The 14,127-nt window shown below is 42.9% G+C and overlaps 1 protein-coding gene across 1 annotated transcript in view; it reads left to right on the top strand.

The window, feature by feature from the left end:
* Nucleotides 1-9,480: 9,480 nt before the first annotated feature.
* Nucleotides 9,481-14,127, top strand: part of THEM4 (thioesterase superfamily member 4) — a 41,573-nt gene continuing 36,926 nt past the window's right edge. Inside the window, exon 1 of the mRNA XM_030846497.3 lies at nucleotides 9,481-10,160. Within this exon, the coding sequence (XP_030702357.1) occupies nucleotides 10,062-10,160 (99 nt within the window). The 5' untranslated portion in view covers nucleotides 9,481-10,061. The remainder of the gene's footprint in view (nucleotides 10,161-14,127) is intronic.

The following is a 14,127-nucleotide window of genomic DNA, read 5'->3' on the forward strand; positions in this document are numbered from 1 at the left end:
CAAAGATACTCAGGCAATTGAGGTTTACATGCCACCCTCAGCTAAGAAGAAGGGGTAAGGGTCTGGGGCTTCAAATGGGAGGAAGGCAATTCACAGGAGGATGAGAAGAGCAAATGTTTGGTGAGCAAATATTTGATAAACAAATGTTTGCCATACCACATAGCTAAGTCTCTCTGATAAAAAGTTATCTTTGGTATTAGCTCTTTTCCTGCTGTCAATCTAAATTCTTTTAGGCAGTTAAGGGGAAGGTAAACAGCTCTTCCAAAGTCTGTTGGGCCTTGTTTGTCATCAACTTAAAATCCACATGCCAAAGTGGTATATTTTGGGGTCACATATTCTGCTCCCCCTCAATGGTAATATTGGAAATTTTGGAGATTTGTGAAGGTCTTGAAACTTAACTCTCAAGAATATCTAACGTCCACTATAGTTTATATGTTCACGTTCATTCTGACTTCTGTTTTATAAAGAGGTCTAAGTTTGCAGTTTTTAAAAAAGTAATGTAAAAGTTTACCGGGGGTGGGGGGGAAGTTTACCAGGAAATAAGGCACCCAGTTTAAGGTTAAAAATTAAAGGACCAACTTGTAGTCCAAGATGCAGTAACAAGGACTGGATTTACCCTCTCACCTTAAAGAACACTGACCCTACCCCACTCCCCACAAAAAACACCACCACCACACAAAATATATGAAACAACAATTTTCAAGATACTGGACAGCAGCCAATGAAGGACAGTGATCCCTGAGAGATTGGAAACAAATGAGGAGAGAGCCCTACGATTTAACTTAAGAGGGTTTCCAGGCTGCCACACAGGGGAGGGGAACTCAGGTGAACCTGTTGGACTCCTGAGTTGAGGAAGTGCAGCTCAGAGTATGGGGAACCCAAGGTGGCTAGTGTTTGTGGGACAGAGTGCTAGAGAGGACAGACCTGTACAGAGAAAGAACTCCGGAGATCTGCAGAGTGTATTCAGAATATTGATTGGTGCCTTTGTGTGAGGAAACTATCCCACAGATGCTGAGGAGAGAACTATTGAAAGAATGAAAGTAAACAGTGCCCAGCACTCGCAGAGGGCCAGGAAGAGAGCCTGTTCCCAACAGCTTAGACTGGAAAACATCATGTTTCATAGGGCATTGGATAGAGTATCAAAAAGGTCTTTCTTCAGTAGTGGGAAATCATTAACCCTTGACTAATGGTTCTCAGCCAGGGGTAATTTTGCTTCCCCAGCCCCCAACCAGGGGACAATGTCTGTAACATCTGGAGACATTTTTGATTTGTCAGGACTAGAGGCAAGGTGCTACTAGCATCCAGTGGGGAGGCCAAGGATGCTACTAAACATCTTGCAGTGGACAGGACAACAAAGTATTATCTGGTCCAAAATGTCAACAGTGCTGAGGTTGAGAAACCTTGCCGCAGACTCAGCGCTGCTCTGGTCCTTCCTAACAAATCTTAAAAGCAAGACTCAAAAGGATCACACTGTTTCCCAGTAAATTAACTGCATCCCAGAGCAAAGTTCAAGATTTACAGGAATACAAAACTATCTGGCACCTGACAGGGTAAAATTCACAATGTCTGGCATTCAGTTCTTCCTCATCTAAATAAAGATCACCAGGCTTGCAGAGGTGCAGGAAAATACAACCCATATTGAGGAGAAAAATCAGCCAGTCGAAACCAACCCAGAACTGACACAGACATTAGAAGTGGCATAAAATGACATTAAAACAGTTATTATACCTGTATTCTATAAGTTCAACAGGTTAAGTAGGGATATGGCAGATATAAAAAAAGACCCAAATCAAACTTTTAGAGATAAAAGTACAATGTCTTAGATGAAGAATACACTGGATGGGATTTAACAGCAGATTACATATTTCAGAAGAAAAGATTCGCTAACGTGAAGGTATAGCAATATAAACTATCCAAAATGAAACACAGAAAATAGAATCTTTTTAATGAAACTTAAAAAGAAAGAAAAGAGCAACAGTGAGCTGTGAGACAATGTTATGTGGCCTAACATACAAGTATTTGGAGTCCCTAAAAGAAAGGGGAGAGAGAAGAGAACTGAAAATAAAGTTGAAGAAATAATAGCCAAAAATTTCCCAAATTTGATGAAAACTATTAATCCACAGATCCAAGAATCCCAATGAGCCCCAAACACAAGAAATATGAAAAAAAAAAAAAACCATCAAGGCACATCATAACCAAATTGTTTTTAAAAAAAAACAGTGATAAAGAGAAAATCTTAGAAGCATCCAAAGAAAAAAGACATCTCACATATAGACAAAAATAAAGATGACATCAGATCTCTCATCAGAAATAATGCAAGCGAGGGCTTCCCTGGTGGCGCAGTGGTTAAGAATCCGCCTACCAATGCAGGGGACACAGGTTCGAGCCCTGGTCCGGGAAGATCCCACATGCCGCAGAGCAACTAAGCCCATAAGCCACAACTACTGAGCCTGCGCTCTAGAGCCTGTGAGCCACAACTACTGAGCCCAAGCACCACAACTACTGAAGCCCGCGCGCCTAGAGCCCATGCTCTGCAACAAGAGAAGCCACCCAATGAGAAGCCTGCGCACCGCAACAAAGAGTAGCCCCCGCTCGCCACAACTAGAGAAAGCCTGCGCACAGCAACAAAGACCCAACACAGCCAAAAATAAAAATAATAAATAAATTAATTTTTTAAAAAAGAAAGAAAGAATGCAAGTGAGAATATAGTAGAGCAGTATCTTTAAAATACTGACAGGAAAAAAAAACTGTCAACATAGAATTCTATACTCAACAAAAATCTTTCAAAAGTGACAGTAAAATAAAGATATATTCAAACACATGAAAGCTGAAAGAACTCATTACCACACTACCCACTAGAAGAACCCCATACCACACACACAGACACACAGTACAAAAAATAAAGGAAGTTCTCAAGCAGAAGAAAATGATACCAGATGGAAATTCTGGATCTCCACAAATGAATGAAGAGCACCGGAAATTAAAACTACATGGTTAAATGAATAAGATTTTTTTTCTTATTATTTATAATTCTTTAAAAGACAAATGGCTGCATAAACAAAAATAATAGCAATGTACTGTGAGGGTTTTAACATTTACAAATGTAAAATGCATGACAAAAAGAGCATAACGGCCAGAAGAGAAGAAATTACACTATTGCAAGGTTCTTACAGTAGGAATAGCCCTCCATCTATCAAAGAAAATGAATGCATGGTTAAAAGCCTTCCCACAAAGTAAACTCCATGCCCAGGTGGCTTTATTAGTGAATTATATCAAACATTTATGAAAAAAGTGCCGATTCTACACAAACTCTTCCAAAAAACTGAAGAGGATAATACTTCCCAATTCACTCTATAAGTCCAGCATTACTTTAATATCACAACCAGAAAAAGATATTACAAGGAAAGAAAAGTACAGACCAATAACCCTCATGTGGCTTATCTGGGGAAAGCAAGGTTAGTTTTACATTCAAAGTCAATCAGAGTAATTCACAATATTAAACAAATTTAAAAAGAAAAACGACATGATCATCTTAATAGATGCAGAAAAAGCATTTGATTAAATCCAACGTCCACTCCTAATAAAAACTCTCAGTAAATGAGGAATAGGAAGGATTTCTCCATGTGTTAATGAGCATCTATCAATACAACAAACGTATAGCTAACATCATACTTAATGATGAAAGACTGAATACTTTCCCCCTGAGATCAGCAACAAGGCAAGCATATCTGCTTTCATCACTACTATTCAACACTGTACATGAGGTTCTAGCCAGTGCAATAGGCAAAAGAAAAAAGCTGTCCAGAGAGTAAAGGAAGAAGTAAAACTCAGATAACATGATCATCTATGTAGAAAATCTAAGGAATCTATTAAAAGTTGCAGATAAAATGTTTGTCCATGTAGAAAATCTAAGAAATCTAATCAAAAGTTACTAGAACTATCTGCACGGCTAGAGCCCATGCTCTGCAACAAGAAGCCCGTGCACCAAAAAGAAGAGTAGCCCCCGCTCGCCGCAACCAGAGAAAAGCCCCCACACAGCAACAAAGACCCAGCGCAGCCAAAAATAAAATAAATTTATATAAAAAAATTTTTAAAAACAAAACTTACTAGAACTAGTAAATGAGTTTAGCAAGTTTACAGATATAAGATCAATATATTAAAAAGTAACTGGGGCTTCCCTGGTGGCACAGTGGTTGAGAGTCTGCCTGCCGATGCAGGGGATATGGGTTCGTGCCCCGGTCCGGGAAGATCCCACATGCCGCAAAGTGGCTGGGCCTGCGTGTCTGGAGCCTGTGCTCCGCAACGGGAGAGGCCACAACAGTGAGAGGCCCGCATACAGCAAAAAAAAAAAAAAAAAAAAAAGTAACTGTATTTCCATATATGAGCAATAAACAATCAGGGATTGAAATTTTAAATGTTATTTACAATAGCACCAATACATATGAAATACCTAAAGATAAATATTACAAAAGATGTACAAGACCTGTATTACAAATTATAGCTGAGGGAAATCACAAAAGATTTAAATAAATGGAGATATACAACCTGTTTATGAGAAGTTTTGTTGATGAGTATAACTTGCTCATGAGAAGACTCAATATGCTAAGATGTCAATTCAAATCCCCAACAGGTTTTTTGTAGGTATTGACAAACTTATTTTAAAATTTATATGGAGGGCTTCCCTGGTGGTGCAGTGGTTAGGAATCTGCCTGTCAATGCAGGGAACACGGGTTTGATCCCTGGTCCGGGAGGATCCCACATTCTGCAAAGCAACTAAGCCCATGTGCCACAATTGCTGACCCTGTGCTCTAGAGCCCGTAAGCCACAACAACTGAAGCCAGCGAGCCACACCTACTGAAGCCCATGCACCTGGAGCCCGTGCTCCACAACAAGAGAAGCCACCACAGTGAGAAGCCCACACGCAGCAACGAAGACCCAATGCAGACAAAAATAAGTAAATAATTTTAAAAAATTCATATGGAACTGCAAAATATCTAGAATAGCCAAAACAACTTTGAAAAAGAAGAACAAAGTTGAAAATAATTTCAAGACTCGTCACAAAGCTACAAGAATCAAGACAGTATGGTATTGGTGGGACTTCCCTGGTGGTGCAGTGGTTAAGAATCCACCTGCCAATGCAGGGGACACGGGTTTGAGCCCTGGTGCGGGAAGATCCCACATGCCATGGAGCAACTAAGACCGCGCACCACAACTATGGAGCCTGTACTCTAGAGCCCACGAGCCACAACTACTGAGCCCACATGCTGCAACTACTGAAGCCCGTGTGCCTAGAGGCTGTGCTCTTCAACAAGAGAAGCCACCACAATGAGAAGCCCACGCACCACAACGAAGAGTAGCCCCTGCTTGACGCAACTAAAGAAAGCTCACGTGCAGGAATGAAGACCTAATGCAGCCAAAAATAAATAAATAAAATTTTTAAAAAATCTACAAACAATAAATGCTGGAGAGGGTGTGGAGAAAAGGGAACCCTCTTGCACTGTTGGTGGGAATGTAAATTGATACAGCCACTATGGAGAACAGTACAGAGGTTCCTTAAAAAACTAAAAATAGAACTACCATACGACCCAGCAATCCTGCTACTGGGCACATAGCCTGAGAAAACCATAACTCAAAAAGAGTCATGGGGCTTCCCTGGTGGCGCAGTGGTTGAGAGTCCGCCTGCCAATGCAGGGGACACGGGTTCGTGCCCCGGTCCGGGAAGATCCCACATACCGCGGAGTGGCTGGGCCCGTGAGCCATGGCCACTGGGCCTGCGCGTCTGGAGCCTATGCTCCACAAGGGGAGAGGCCACAATAGTGAGAGGCCCATGTACCGCAAAAAAAAAAAGTCGTGTACCACAATGTTCACTGCAGTACTATTTACAATAGCCAGTACATGGAAGCAACCTAAGTGTTCATCGACAGATGAATGGATAAAGAAGATGTAGCACATATATACAATGGAATATTACTCAGCCATAAAAAGAAACGAAATTGAGTTATTTGTAGTGAGGTGGATGGACCTAGAGTCTGTTGTACAGAGTGCAGTAAGTCAGAAAGAGAAAAACAAATACCGTATGCTAACACATATATATGGAATCTAAAATATATATATATGGTTCTGAAGAACCTAGGAGCAGGACAGGAATAAAGACTCAGACATAGAGAGTGGACTTGAGGACACGAGGAGGGGGAAGGGTAAGCTGGGATGAAGTAAGAGAGTGGCATGGACATACATACACTACCAAATGTAAAACAGCTAGCTAGTGGGAAGCAGCCACATAGCACAGGGAGATCAGCTCTGTGCTTTGTGACCACCTAGAGTGGTGGGATAGGGAGGGTGGGAGGGAAATGCAAGAGGGAGGGGATATGGGGATATATGTATATTTATAGCTGATTCACTTTGTTATAAAGCAGAAACTAACACAACATTGTAAAGCAATCATACTCCAATCAAGGTTTTAAAAAAGAGTATATACTATATGATTCTATTTAAAACGTGAGAAATTGTAAACTATAAGTGATGGAAAGCTGACCAGGGACTTCTCTGGTGGCACAGTGGTTAAGAATCTGCCTCCCAATGCAGGGGACACGGGTTTGAGCCCTGGTCTGGGAAGATCCCACATGCCTCAAAGCAACTAAGCCCGTGCGCCACAACTACTGAGCCTGCGCTCTAGAGCCCGCAAGCCACAACTACGGAGCCTGCGTGCCACAACTGCTGAAGCCCGCCTGCCTAGAGCCCGTGGTCTGCAACAAGAGAGGCCACCGCAATGAGAAGCCTGCACACCACAACGAAGAGTAGCCCCCGCTCACAGCAACTAGAGAAAGCCCGCGCACAGCAACGAAGACCCAACACAGCCAAAAACAAATAAAATAAAATAAATAAATTTATTTTTAAAAAAAGAAAGAAAGCAGACCAGTGTTTGCCTTGAGGGTAGGAGGCATGAGGAAACTTGTGGGTGACAGGCTCATTATCTTGATTGTAGTGATGTTTTCATAGGTGTCTACATGTAGCAAAATTCACCAACTTGTACACTTTAAATACATGCAGTTTATTATATGCCCCCATTAAACCTCTATAAAGCTGTTTACAGTATGAAAGGAGAATGGTGAAAAACACAAGTTTCACACAGTGGGCTTATTTCATTAAAGCACAGTTTTATCAAAAACAAGGATGAAAATTTACTCTTTGCGTAAGCCACACAAATATCCAAGAAAAACTTCCATTTCCAAGACTACCAATCCTATTCCTAGACCGTCATCTGCCCCATCTCCTTCCAAACTCGGCCAGACATTTCATGTGTTGTCAACATGAATACCTCTGATAAATACCTGGTGAGGAAGCCAGGTCAGAGTGTGGGTGACGGATCCAAATGCACTGCCACTACCTGACAAGTTTGAAAGTTATACTGAGTGAAATTGACCTAGAAGAGCTGTTGGTACATTTACAATCTTAGCAGGGCTGGAGTCTATTTATGGGTTTTGATGGACTCTAACTACATTGTAATTTGTACGTATATACAATTTTAAGTTATCTGTATAACCTATCTTCTTATTCACTAACAGAAGTCATCCTGATTTATGGGTTTGTTTTATAATGTGCCTCTATCTGCATGCACCACATGGAAAGACAATAAACACAAAAAATACTTCGGGCTCTTGGTGCTAAACAAGTATTGAAGCAATGTGTGTGAGTTATTAAAAGAAGTACTACAATTAACAAGACAATTTGGCACTGTCCACGCCGTCAGGAAACTGGAATACTATACTGAAAAGGAGACAACTTCTCTTAGAGATAGAGGGTATGGTACGTGTGTTGGGGGAAGGGGGGCCATGAGATAGTCTCCTAAAATTACAGAATATCAACAGCCACCCCTTATGCCAAATCATCTTCAGTTTGAGTCGTTCTTACACGCCTTAACTCTCAAATTCCCTCTACCTCAGAATGCTATACCCTTACTCCCAGTTAATATGGTGGGTTTAAAATACACCGGGCATTCTTTCCTACTGACAAACTGATGGAGAAGTTCATGTAATCAAGGAAAATATCTGATACTAATTGCTCACACACACAAAAAAAAGTAGAAGGGGACTCTCTGAACTTAGACCCAAGCCCAAGGCCAAGTTTATTTATCTCTGATAAATCTCTCCTGATACTAATCCCTCCAGTCCCACCTTTATTATGTGAGTAGTTATACAGCTGTGTTGGTGGGAAAATACTGTGTAATGATGTGCTGGGGGTAAGCAATTCTCGTAACCCGTTATTCTAGTAACCATTAAGAGTCTTAAAACTTCACCTCGGGATGGACTAAGACTGTGGTATATTGGTAAATATTTAATAAGGTAAGAAAGGAAGGCCCTCATTTGCAGTATCTAAGTGAATACTCCCAGTCAGTCAATTTTAAGCTACCACTGTGATGTGACTAAATGCGATGTTGGGAAGATGTGTGCCTAGTATTCCCCCCATACAAATGAGATAAAAATAAATAACCTCAAGAGCACATACAATAGTAAAATGTAGTAAAAATAATTAGGTAGTTACAGTTTTTAGTATCTAATACTGTCACCGGCCAAGCCCATTAACAATTCCCGGGAAATAAAAATAGAATCTGGGTAATAAGACAAAGTTTAACCTTTTTATTTTTCTTTGTGCTTAGTCCAGTTTCACTTGCTCACAGGGTGCTGCATGCAGAGATCTCACACCAGGCCCTTCAGACCAGAGTTCTTAGTGTGAAAAGGCTGGGCCTGGCACCTCAGGTCTGGGCCCCTGTCCAGAAGTGCTGCACAGGCCCCTGCAATCCAAAAGAACCCTATAAAGCAGCCCCAGCCAAACGCCTTTGGGGAACAGCACGTACTTGAGAGCTTGAACTCCCACCTCTTCATTCTTTGACTTCCTTTGCGTTTGAACCAAACTTGGTCTCCTACTGGCTCCAAGATACCGGTCAGAAGGACACTTGCTGGGGACTGACTGGGGAGTGTCATTACAATACCTTCATTTTTTTAATATTACTTAATTGTAAGTTTATATCATTTAAATTTTAGTAATGGCAGTGTTTAAGGATTGGCTAGCCGAATACTTACAATTTTAACGAGACTGCTCAAGTCACCTTCAACACACCACTGGCCTGGGGGTACTTTCTTTCTGAGGTGAATACAAGGTAACTTCAAGTAACTTCTAACTTCGGTGACTCCTACTGAAAGAGAAGATCCTGGCAACAAGTAAAACTTGATATATTCTTTTTAATACAACAATGAAGAAACAAGGGCCCAGGTACAATTAAAGAGCGTACAAGGTGTTAGGTGGTGGAGTGGGACTTGGAGCTCAGATATGTCTCCAAAGCTAAGAGATGAATACATCCGTCAGGTGTTGCTACAATTTCTAGTTGAAAAAGCCAGACTCGAGGACTTTTAGCTCTGCCCGGAGCCTTAAGGGTGTGTGTGGAGGGGCGGCGCAAGAGGTGGAGAACGTAGCTTTCTAAGCGTATGTCCTCTGCACCCAGAAGTCTCTCTACAGATCAATCCCAACCACGGATTTGTCCATGGCCTCCAAGAAAATATTCTATTCCTACAATCCGCTGTGTGCGCTCCTACCCACCTGACGGCTTAAGTCTTCTGCGGGAGGTAGAACTACTAGGGAACAGAGAGCACAGAATTCGGTCGGCCGGCGCGAGTCGGGAAAAAAGCCAGCGAATCCTCATTAGTAGCGCGTGGCCGCCTGGGCTGAGGGGCTGAGGGCCGTGAACTGTAGCCGCGGACCCGCCCTCCCAGGCCTCCTGGTCCTCCCCAGGCCGCCGAGCCGCCGGCGCCGCGCGCGCCTCTCCAGCCGCCCTCTCGAGGCTTGACATTTGCTCCGGAAGTGGCTCCGGAGCCTGAGGCGGGCCTAGGATTTTACCGGACGAAAAGACCGACGCCCCCGCTGCCTTCACGCCCCGCCCTCCGCTCCCCTAAGTTAAAGAGGAAGAGCGGGCCGTTGGGTGGCTGGTTGGGTGAGTCGGCCTCTGCCGCGCCCGGGAGCCAGCCGCCGCACTTCCGGCGGCCGGAGCCCCGCGCACGCTCGAAGCCATGTTGAGGAGCTGCACCGCGGCACTGCGCACGCTCCGAGCCCTGCGCGGCAGGCGGGAAGGCGCGTGCCCCGCTGCGAGGGACCCGGTACTCGCGCGGGTGAGTCCCGGGCGCTGGGCGGCGGAAATGGGCAGAGGGGTGGGACTTTCCGTCAGGAACAACCCTGTGATATGGATATGTTCAGCTGTATCCATTTCCTCAGCCAGCTGACCTCAGAATAAAAGCTAACATCAGCTCCAAGAGGCATCAATGTTAACGGGGTCAGCGGATCTTTCAGTCCTGAGATTCAAGCCGTAAGAAACTGCACAGGAGGGTGACGCCGTTTGTTGGTTTTTTTTTTTAAACATCTTTATTGGAGTATAATTGCTTTACAATGGTGTGTTAGTTTCTGCTGTATGACAAAGTGAATCAGCTATACGTATACATATATCCCCATATCTCCTCCCTCTTGAGCCTCCCCTCCCACCCCCCCTTCTAGGTGGGGTGACCCGTTTTGAATAAGTGTGCAGGATGCTTGAGTCATGTTAGCAGGTCAAGGAATACAGCTGCTACTAATATTAATAAAGAAAGGTTGTGCCTTAAGCAAGGTCACATAGAAAACACGTGGTACAGTTGGAATCTGAACCGAAGCAGTCTGCCTCCTAACCATTACATTATACCCTCAGGAGAAGAGTACGTCTCTAACAAGGGTTTAATCCTAGTTCTCTACTACTAGTTTATCTACTACTTTACTTATCTACTAGAAAAACTGTTAAGATATTCTGTCTTATCATTTTTCAGTCAGCAATTAATACAGATATTTGCTGCCTCTCACCAGCTATATCCAAGGAATATCTAAAGATAGTAGTTTATAGGGATATTGGCTTAATTCTAGATAATTAAATTAAGTGGTACTGCTTAAATTGTCCTCTCTGAAGGAGATCAGTTCAATGAAAATAATCATTTTGGACTCGTAAAGGACACACACAAGTGGATCCCATTTAATGATAGTTAAAACCATTTTAACATCTCTGAAAATGTTAAGTTCAAGAACTTTCTTTTTTTAATATTGATTTATTTTATTTTTGGCTGCATCAGGTCTTAGTTGCGGCACGCGGGATCTTTGTTACGGCTTAGTTGTGGCATGCAGGATCTTTCGTTGTGGTGCACGGGCTTAGTTGCCCCGCTGCATGTGGGAGCTTAGTTCCCCAAGACCAGGGATCCAACCCGTGTTCCCTGCATTGGAGAGCAGATTCTTAACCACTGGACCACCAGGGAAGTCCCAAGTTCAAGAATGTTAAAACAATTTCTATACAGTCCTTATTATTAAGCAGTCTGCTTGAATGAATAATGAAATAATGTTCACTTTGGGTGAGTCAAGGTAACTAATAATAATTTATAATGAAATCAGCTTCCTTGATTGTTTTAGTATTAGAAATAATAAAGACAACCAACTTATATTAAAATAAGTAATAGTAAATGGTTAAAAAATTTTAAGGTGAAGTTTTTAGCAAAAAGAAAGGAGAGGCTGGCACTTCTAATAGAAACATTTAATAAATATTGTAATGGGATTCTAATGGTGTTAGCTTTAGAGAATAAGTAATAATTGATGGAATGAGGATGTTTTTATTGGCAGTTATTTAAATTTTTCCACTTGAAGTCTAAAGACTTGTGGTTGAATATAAAAAAGAGCATTAAGTATGGGCCATTTATAAGAACAAAGACGTCAAAAGAGAATTCTAAAGTTACAGTCTCACTTCCAGGCTCGTGCAGAATATACTTCTCTTTTCAACTTTGGGTTTAAGTATCTACAAGACTGTGGTTGGGAGCCTCCAGATAGGGCTATGCGGTAGTCATGTTTCTTTCTTCTGGGCCTTGTGTCTTCTACCAGTTCTTCTCAATCCTTTGGAGACAGGAGATGATACCTCATTCCACTTATCACCATTTTAAGGCATTCAGGATTGTCTTGAATAAGTGGTTCAACTTCTACTGTCTTTTTTTTTTTTTTTGCTTTATGCGGGCCTCTCACTGTTGGGGCCTCTCCCGTTGCGGAGCACAGGCTCCGGACGCGCAGGCTCAGCGGCTGTGGCTCACGGGCCTAGCCGTTCCACGGCATGTGGGATCTTCCCGGACCGGGGCACGAACCCACGTCCCCTGCGTCGGCAGGCGGACTCTCAACCACTGCGCCACCAGGGAAGCCCCTCTACTGTCTTAATTAAGAAATTCTTCGATATAAGAGGAAACCTGACTTTAGCAAGGATGTCAACCATAAATGGCTGGCAATTAGGTTCATCATATTTCAACCACCTGACTGCAGCGTCGTAAACCTGATCCTCTGCTCTCACAGTTAGAGTGTCCTGATTGAGGAGATGTGTAACTCACCTGGCATCAAGTTGTAGAAATTCATTAGTTTTATAAAATTCAGTAAAATGCTGATGAATAAAGTCATCTGCAGTTGCGTTCAATTTAGGACAGTGTAGACACTCTGCTAGCCCACTTATACCAAGACAATTGGAAGCATCAACTTGTTCTTTGAAAAAAATCAACACACATTTCTTCACAGGTTCAATCTAGTACTGGTTTGCTGCATCTAACAAAGGCTGAACATTGTTGCTATTCACAGAAATTCTAATGCTATAAGTGAATTCCACAAGTTATTTAATAATGTCAGGTTCAGCATCTTTGAGTTCTACTTCAAAGAACTTTGATTCAAGCATGTTAGTTGTGAACATTAATTTTAAAAAATAACTGGCTGCAGCAAGGACAACACAGTGAACAGCTGTCTTTCGTTCCTGGACCATAAGGATCACATCACACAGTGTTTTCTTTGGATTTATGTAGCCTGTCAACAAGGTTCTGCAGTCAGTGCCTCCCAGCGTGATTTCAAGTTGACCCTGGGTATAAATCCCTGGGTAGACCGTAGATTCAACTATAGTTGGGTGGTGGATTTAAATCACTGTTTCCGCATGTTATTCATGACGCCCATGAAGTTTGCCAATTTAGCTTCCTCTCGAGCAGCAAGTTTCTTTTCGGTCTTCTTGCCACTCTTCTCCACCCCGGAGGCTGCCATCCTCCGTCAGCACGGTTCACGCCTGAACCGCCGTTCCAGGCGAAGGGTTGCAGGCTCCCGATACTCTGGGGCTTCTGTTTATCAAACACCTTGACCAGGATGGGTGGCTGCAGCGCCCTGCTCCCGAACCAGCGAGCCAGCGGCGGACCACTGCGGTAGGACAAGGCCCTGTGGCCCCCTCAAGCTCGCCGGGAAGCGACGACACGGGCTCTGCTGCGTCTCCCACAGAACCGAAGCCCAGAGAAGGAGCCTGTGCCAGCTTACTTTTAAAGAATAATGGGTGCAGATCGGTTATTAATCCTGTACCATAGTGCACTTTGGAAAATAAAATGCCCTGTGCTAATCTCACAACAAAGATAGATTCGTTTCTTTAATATGTTGGTGTCTTGTAATCTATGTTGAGAATATTTCAGGCTTTATAACAGTAGTATTTACAGGGCTTACAAATCATGCTTCTTTTGGTTCAGTAACTTAATCTTAAAAAGAGACACATTAAAAAGTTGTAACTGGGCTTCCCTGGTGGCGCAGTGGTTGAGAGTCCGCCTGCCGATGCAGGGGACATGGGTTCGTGCCCCGGTCCAGGAAGATCCCACATGCCGCAGAGTGGCTGGGCCTGTGAGCCATGGCCGCTGAGCCTGCGCGTCCAGAGCCTGTGCTCCGCAACAGGGGAGGCCACAACAGTGAGAGGCCCGTGTACCGAAAAAAAAAAAAAAAAGTTGTAACTTAAGCCCCACTTGAAAAATACATAATCAGAGATCTAGCAAGACCTTTCCTCTATTCAGGGCAACAAAAAATAGTGATTATCCCTCACATCCCTCATGCCCAGAGTCTATGCTGTGTATTTACAGGTGCCTTTACTTCAAGTATCTCTTAATTCTCATCTCCTTGGACTGAAACTTTCATTATTTTTATTTCTCACAACATCATAGTGTTCATCTGTGGTCCCAAACTCAACATCCCCCAAACTAAAATTAATGGTTTCACTCCTACTTTCCGCCTCCTGACGTGTACATGAAC

The sequence above is a fragment of the Globicephala melas genome, chromosome 1 (assembly GCF_963455315.2).
Source record: "Globicephala melas chromosome 1, mGloMel1.2, whole genome shotgun sequence".
Lineage (NCBI taxonomy): Eukaryota > Metazoa > Chordata > Mammalia > Artiodactyla > Delphinidae > Globicephala > Globicephala melas.